Genomic DNA, 7,725 nt, shown 5'->3' on the forward strand with positions numbered 1-7,725 from the left:
AAGTGCCATGGAAGGCTGCAATTTGAGGTGGGATGGTCCACACACTGTTGAAGTTGAGTGTTAACGGTGCATATGAAATGCCAAGGGTCCTACCACTGGTGCGCACTATTACGCGCTTCTTATCAAAAGATGGAACATAAAATAAATACTTATGGTATGATTCAGCATTTTTTTTGGGGGGGGGGGGTCTTCATGTTCAACTCATGACTTAAATGCCCAGGTCGGTTAAAGGGTCTGTTTTGGTTCAAATAATTTTATGAAATTAATAGGTTAATTTCTGATGTAAAAAATTTTAAAAATTATTTTTAAAAAATAAAAAAAACTTAATGAATTTTTTAATTTGTAAAAATAAATTAGCTTTTTTGGGGGGGGGGGGGTTATTATTTGTGGACGGTGAATGTGTTTTTGTGGGGAATATGCAATGTGCAATCAGCACAAAAGTTTAAGGGGGCATCCTTAACAAACACACACCCGGGAGATTCATAGTGGAACTAAACATTGGTGGGTAAAGATCATTCGAGTAGGATGGGATAGACATCGCGCGCGCGCCTGCTTCGTTTGTCAGCTCAATTCTTTCATGGCGGTCTCAGCCCCATCATTCTTCCTCTCTCGCATCGCTGACTTCTCACTCCATCATCCCAAAATCCCTCCTTTCCGCTTCCTCACCCCTCCTTCTTCGTTATCTTCAGTTGCCACACCTCGTCGTTCCTCCTCACCCACTACATCCCTCTCCTGCCTCATCCCTGGCGTTGACGGCGGAGGAGTGTCCGACGAATTTGTTTCGACCCCGAAATCAACCTTCGACCGTGGCTTCGCTGTAATAGCCAACATGCTCAAGCGAATTGAGCCTCTCGACGCGACTGTCATCTCCAAGGGTGTTTCCGATTTAGCCAAGGATTCCATGAAGCAGACCATTTCCACGATGTTAGGATTGTTGCCCTCCGATCAATTCTCCGTTACCGTTACGGTTTCCAAGCATCCTCTGAATCGCCTTCTGTTCTCATCCATTGTCACTGGGTAGTGATTTCTTTTGAATTACGTTTTCTTTTTTAATTATCTTTGGAGGTTCGATATTTTTGGTGAACTGTTTGCTTCGTTGTTTAGGTACACTCTGTGGAGTGCAGAGTATAGGATGTCCTTGATGAGAAATCTTGATATATCTCCTAGTGTCAATAAAGAATCGAATTGTCCAACGCAGACAGAGGCTTCGGAGGATCTGAATGGTAAAGATAAGAATATTGAGATCAGTTCTGACGTGAGATTCGAAGATTTGGAAAGTTGCAGTCCTCGCGTGCTTGAGGACTTGTCTCCCGAGGCTCTGAATTACATTCAGCAGTTGCAGTCTGAATTAACATACGTGAGGGAGGTAATCCTTTGACTCCTTATTAGTCTACTTTTCTATCCGATAGAGTTATAGCTAGATCCGTGGCAATGTTCATAGCATTAATCTCCTTTACTGTTTGTTGTTGTTCAATCGAAAATCTTCTTGTTTTCCCCCCTGTTGGCCAAGATTGGTAACTTAGAATATCGGGGGGGTGTTTGAAAGGTTAGATAATAAGGTTTGCTTTCACAGCCTCAAAAATTATCAAGCACAACAACGAATACAAAGTTTGTCTCCTCAACAATGAAAAAAGAAGAAGCTTATTTAGCCTTCTTAAAACTTCATTATAGTGGCTTCTGACAATTCAGAAGCTACATAAGCTTCTTATATCAGTTAGTTTTTTCGGTGGATAATCTTACTTGTCCAATGCGTTATCAGTTTTTGAATTGTCTGATTTTGATAAATATATTATTTCTATTCCTGACTGTTGTTTGTTCTGACTTCCCAGTGCAAATCACTTCAAAAGTTGTGGGAAGCACCTCACTAAAAACTTATATCTATATCACTATATATGCAATCTATAATGGTTAATGTGCTTGGCATTGGCTTTATAGCCTTTGCGATTGGATTTCTTGAAAAACTTGGGATATCAATGATCCCTTGCTCAAAGTAGACAAACATTCACCCTGTTGATTCAAGATTAACTTTGGTTTCGCTTCCTGTTCCTTGAAAGATACAGTTTGTTCAGTTTACATGCCATTTAGAGGGGAGAAGATTGAGTTATATATTGCAAGGTGATATCAGAATGTTGCTTTTCCTTCAGGAACTAGATGCCCAGAAACAGGAAATCATGCAAATAGAACATGACAGAGGGAACAGGAACAATTTGTTGGAATATCTTAGGTCCCTGGACCCTGATATGGTAACGACTCGAGATTTTTTCCTTTCAATCTATGTTCTTTTCTGTTCCATGATTCGCGTACGTCCTGGAGCTTCACTATACTTTGTAAGTCATTGACGTGTAATTTGTCTATAACAGGTGACTGAACTGGCTCGACCGTCAATAGGAGTGGAGGACATAATTCGCCAACTTGTTCAAAACATATTGAGGAGAGTCATTGGGGATGGTGCTAACTCCAAGTCGGTGGAATTGTCAATGGAAAGAAATATAGACGATCATTCAAATGATGATAAAAGGTTATGTGATGCTGCGGGCACCTCTCGCGATTACCTTGCCAAGTTGCTTTTCTGGTCAGTACAGCTTCAAGAAGTTGTCTAGTTTGAGTCATATCCGCAAATCAATCATGTGTAAATCTGGCCATAAATATCTATAAGTAACACATTGTTGCACTCATTAAGTCCCTTTCTTTCCCTTCCTAATCTAATCTCTCCTTTGTTTTTGGCATGCCTGAGATAATATTCTTAGTTTTTCCTTTTTCTCCCACTCGCAGGTGTATGCTATTGGGTCATCACTTGAGGGGTTTGGAGAACAGGTTGTATCTAAGCTGTGCAGTAGGACTGTTGTAGAGCGAAAGGAGGAAGGCATGTATATTCTTCCCCCGCCCCAAATTTTTCTCCTCCCAGATTTTCTATAATATCTTTAATATTCTTCTTTGTGCATCTTCATCTTGATTCATTTTAAGAAGCACGCCACCGTGTAGATTCTTAACGAATATTGTGAATGGGTGGTAATTCAAAAATAATGCCTCAAATATACGCCTCCATTTAGCTTGCCCACGGCCCAGCCCGTTTAATGCTAGAACTGATTGTTTTGTAGAGTATTATATCTACCAAAATGGCATTCATTCAGCATTCCCAGACACATATCATGGACCCTGTCCCGTTTGATGGGTAGGTGACTGGTTTTTCTCTTGGTCGCTGTTTACGATCTCAGGACTTGTTTGGATGGACGTTGCAAAAGTGCCTTTTAGCATTTTGACACGAATGAAGATAAAATTCTTTTTATATACTTACTTTATATTTTGTAAATCACTTTTGAAAAGTTATTTATAAGCCATTCCAAACAAACTTTCAGTAGCTTATTTCAACAATGATCATATAATCTTTGTCGTAATCTTAAAAGTAATCATGCGCATAATTTATCTTCATGTCTACTTTATTTGGTAGATATTTAAATAAATTTATATATTTATATCTAAATTTTTTTTATTATGAATCATTTTTGTCAATGATATAACTTACGTTAAAAGAAAGAGATATTTATATATATTCCTCAAAAAAAATGTTTGTGAAAAAAATGAAGCGCCCATCATAATGGTTCATTTCGGCTCTTAATTGAAAGATCAGATAGCATGAATTTGTTTCAATCAAATATCTGTTAAATAAATTAATTTTTCTTTCAGAAACTTTGTGTGATCCAAGCATAATCAACGAACTTGGTGGACTTTGAAAGACTTATGGTAAGACAAGTTAGTGACACGCAAGTTTCTTTGATGGATTCTACGCTATCGAATTTCTCTTCAAGTGGCTGTATAATACGTGCTAGAGGTACTTAAGAAGGTGTGCTAGAACAAAAGAACCGAACCCGTGAACTAAAAAATTTCTGAAACATTTTTTTCCCGCAGTTGTGAAGTGAAATTCTGTGCATAACGCGTTTATGCAGGATTCATCCAGCACAGAGTCACGTGATTCTCTGAATTGCCACACCGCTAGGTGCATAAAAAACAGTATAAAATACATAATATACCGTTCTTTTCATGTTCCTCTCTCTCTGTATATACAAATGAAAGAATCTTGGCGATTTATAAATGAATCACAAACAAAAACAAAAATTAGTCCCAGACTGATGTTTCGGTTGTCACAGAAGTGGGTGAGTATGGGATTTGTAGAGATCATAAGGTGCCCACAAAAAGTCAACAGGACATGGCTTCCTGGCATCAAGTCTTGACCATGGCTTCCCTTTACCACTCCAATGGAGCAAACTAACTGGACCAGGATGCAACCTCCTGCAACTACTCACCACATTATCTCCTCCAAGCCCATGCTGGTTCCATCTATGCTCTATGGCCTCTATTTCTCCACCAAAAACCAGCAAAAATGGAGGAAGAGATCCCAACTCATACATCCTTCTCTCCTTCTGAATCTCCATCCACTTCTCAATCTTCTTTGTGTAGCCTCCCTTTCTCCATTTTGCTAAGTCCATTAGCATCACCCCTGTGTTGAAATAGCAAGGCCTTCTTTTTGCAAATACGTCTGAGAACTCGGGACTGGACCAAAATTCATTTTTAAAATATCTGGTGAAATTCACGTGACAATACTCTGGAGCCCCAATGACTTTTGATCCACTTATTGAAATCTTCCATAGCTTTTGGACGTCATCAACAACAATAACATCAGAATCCAAATAGATCACTCGTTCAACGCAGGGATCAAGCAACTCAGCCAGGTAACTTCGAGCATAATTCAACGGATTCTCCAGAGCTTGGCGTATTGTCGGAGATATAAGATCCTTAATGAGACTTTCTCTGAACACGTAGACTTTGAATCTCAGAGCAGGGAAGGTGGACTGAACTATTCCTTCAAAGTCATCCTTGTTCTTTGACCTTGAATCTGAGGCAATGAAATGAAAGAACACATTTTCTGGGCAAGAAGTATGTCTGAGAACAGAGTGGACTGCGGCAACTGATCCTCTTAAGTAGTCCCAATCAATTGTCACGGCAATGTGAACCAATGATAAGTCACATGCCACTTCCAAATTGTTTCTGTCAATTACAGGGCACTTATGCTGGTTTCTGTATTCCGGGGCCTCTGAAAATTGCACAACCGATTCATCTTCAACCTGTTTTCCATACCGACTCTGTAAAATTTTGTTGGGTAAAGATCGAACTGCATTGATTGGAAAGAGAAGCAGGCAAACCGAAAGGAGCACCAAAAGAACTTGTCTAGAAAGAAACATGACTAGCTTTCTGTGCAGACCAGAGGAGGGTGATTGAAGATTTGAAGAAGAAAGTGTAGAACAATGAAGAAAGATCAGAGATTTTGGAAAGATGAAGGAAATGGAAAGCCCAAGACGCGTTGTTGAATATAAATGTGATACAGGAAAAGAAAACGCGGCGGTGACACGACAGAGAGGTAGCTCCCGCTCTGAGAACCTTCGCATGGGCTTCTGAGTTTCTGCGTTTTGAATTATTCTAAATGGACGTTTCGCCTCGGTTCGCTTAACGGAGGTCACTTTCGGTTTTCTTTGTAATGTTCATACATGGAAATGGAAGGTCAAGGAAGACAGACATCCGAGTCTGACCACGTGCTTTGAATACTTTTTTATTACACTCTCATATTAATATTCCTAAGATGGCTACATACTTTGAACATGTCCTTGTTTTTTTCAATTTTTTTTTAATGAAGTGAATCTCTTAATTATCTATAATTGTATATGCAGTTGGTGAGACATTCTGAGACTGCTATTTTCATTTTTCTGGATCTTGAAGAATTTTCTCACACCAACTTAATTAGTATTTAAGAAATAAATCAATCTAATATCAAATAAAATACTTTAGCAGAAACTGCCACAATATGCAAAGGTTAGCTGTAAACTGAACTGAAACAAAACTTCTTGAAAACATAAAATAAAAAACGGCTATGGACGCCCACGGTTCGCAGGCACTGCGTTTAGCTGTTTCTCTCTCCTTGCTACATAGTGGAATTATATACATTATTACAAATAATAATTATTTGAAGGTTTCTTCTCATGGGACACAAAGGATTATATATACAAAAGCAGACCATAATGGATAGAAGGTTATTTTCATGGGGCCAGAAATGGGTGCTGAAGTCAATGATCCAGAAACATTTTATTGCTTACGAGGGAAGTTTCACGACGAATATATGTTTTGAAAGACTCATTAAAAAATGATAAATACCACGCCATCTAGATTTAATGGAAAGTTAATAAAGTCGTCAACATCCCATGCAAGTTTTTGTGCTTAACATTTCTTTTTTTTTTTTATTTTATACAAGCTGAAATTTATTCAATACAAATTGGGTTATTTGCTGACATATTTTATGGTACATGTCCCCAGATAAAGCCTGGTAGTTTCATTATAAATTCATCAATCCGTTAACACATTGGATACTGATACCTGCTTGTGGGGCATTCTTTTGTATGTTAGGGATATTAGGTAAGCGTTTGGTCAAAATTTGGCTTCACTAACGGCGTGAGAGAGAGAGAGAGAGAGAGAGAGCAACGCTGCCAACTCTTTACTAAACTCTAAGCATGGATATTTGTCTGTGTCACATTTTGCTTCACAGAAAATTGCCACATGGTCCATACTCACCCGAAAGATATACCAAACAAATTAAAAAAAATTATATGGTGTGGCAAAGGAAAGAACTTCGATGGAGAAAAGGAGGTGAAATATTAGTCCAATTTAAGAGAGAGAGAGAGAGAATAGAGTTAAAAGTTTTTAATTCATTTTTTTTTATCATCCCTCTATCTTACGTCTTATTTTTTTAAAAAATTTATAATTCCACTTGTTCCTTTTTTTTTTTTTTTTTTTGAAAAACTCATTAGAATCTCTCCTCCACAGCCCCTTAACCAAACGGTTAGCCTGATAAGAAGTCAAAACTTAAAGGCCCAAAACATTGAAGCATCTAACGTTGTTAGTCACCGACACGTAATTGTAGTCCATGCGCAACAAATTCGGCGGAGAAATCAAAATGTGAAGTTAGGCCGCCACTACTGAAGAACCGGGGAAAGAGAGATGTCAACAAGCTAAAACTTGGCAAAAAGAATTAGTGGAGAGATAGAAATGGGATTCAATTTAAAATGCAGATTTCAAACCACCAGAGAGTAAACATTACGAGCTCATGCTGACGTCTCCAAACTTAAATCCTAAGCAATAATATAAAAATTAAAATGTTAGCTCCGCTCATCTAAGGAGGCAAGTTGGTGATTAATTAGTTGAACCAAATATGAGCTCAATTCTATCCAGAACAACAGTAAGAGCAGTCATACTAACAACAGAAGAAAAAAATCCCCTAGACCACCACTTGCGTGAGGATCCGGTAAGCAAGCATGCCATTTTCAGTCCTCAATATAAGAGTATGAGTTTCAATTTGACCATAAATTAAAAAAACTCTAATCTCTTTTATATACAATATCTATCAATTTTGTCTCCAAATAATCCTTATAATAATTATAGAATTTTCATGAAAAGTTAATTTCAACGAACATGACTAGTGTAAAAAAAAACAATATCTAATTATTATAAATAATTAATTTAACTAATTTTTTTAATAATAACAAATTAATTATCTAACTTTTCACGTGATGATTTGTGCGCGAATCATAAACTGAGTAAAATCCATCACATGATTTGGCGTATTTAGTACAAGACTCTGGGCGATATCCGAGTAATGATCATCTACTCTCCATGGCCATAAAG

General features: G+C 37.8%; 2 protein-coding genes across 2 annotated transcripts; one reads left to right on the forward strand and one right to left on the reverse strand.

Annotated features, from left to right (window-relative positions):
* Positions 1 to 467: 467 nt before the first annotated feature.
* Positions 468 to 3,133, forward strand: LOC114735161 (uncharacterized). Its single transcript, XM_028922831.1, has 5 exons — positions 468 to 1,017; positions 1,105 to 1,366; positions 2,145 to 2,243; positions 2,361 to 2,572; positions 2,773 to 3,133. The coding sequence occupies exons 1-5, from the start codon at positions 578 to 580 to the stop codon at positions 2,846 to 2,848; spliced, it is 1,089 nt and encodes a 362-aa protein (XP_028778664.1). The 5' UTR covers positions 468 to 577; the 3' UTR covers positions 2,849 to 3,133.
* An 826-nt stretch (positions 3,134 to 3,959) lies between these two features.
* Positions 3,960 to 5,631, reverse strand: LOC114735162 (probable galacturonosyltransferase-like 10). Its single transcript, XM_028922832.1, has one exon. The coding sequence runs from the start codon at positions 5,439 to 5,441 to the stop codon at positions 4,140 to 4,142; it is 1,302 nt and encodes a 433-aa protein (XP_028778665.1). The 5' UTR covers positions 5,442 to 5,631; the 3' UTR covers positions 3,960 to 4,139.
* Between the last annotated feature and the right edge of the window lie 2,094 nt (positions 5,632 to 7,725).

The sequence above is a fragment of the Neltuma alba genome, unplaced genomic scaffold, assembly GCF_004799145.2.
Source record: "Neltuma alba isolate B1F8T4 unplaced genomic scaffold, ASM479914v2 tig00013179_pilon, whole genome shotgun sequence".
Taxonomy (NCBI): Eukaryota; Viridiplantae; Streptophyta; class Magnoliopsida; order Fabales; family Fabaceae; genus Neltuma; species Neltuma alba.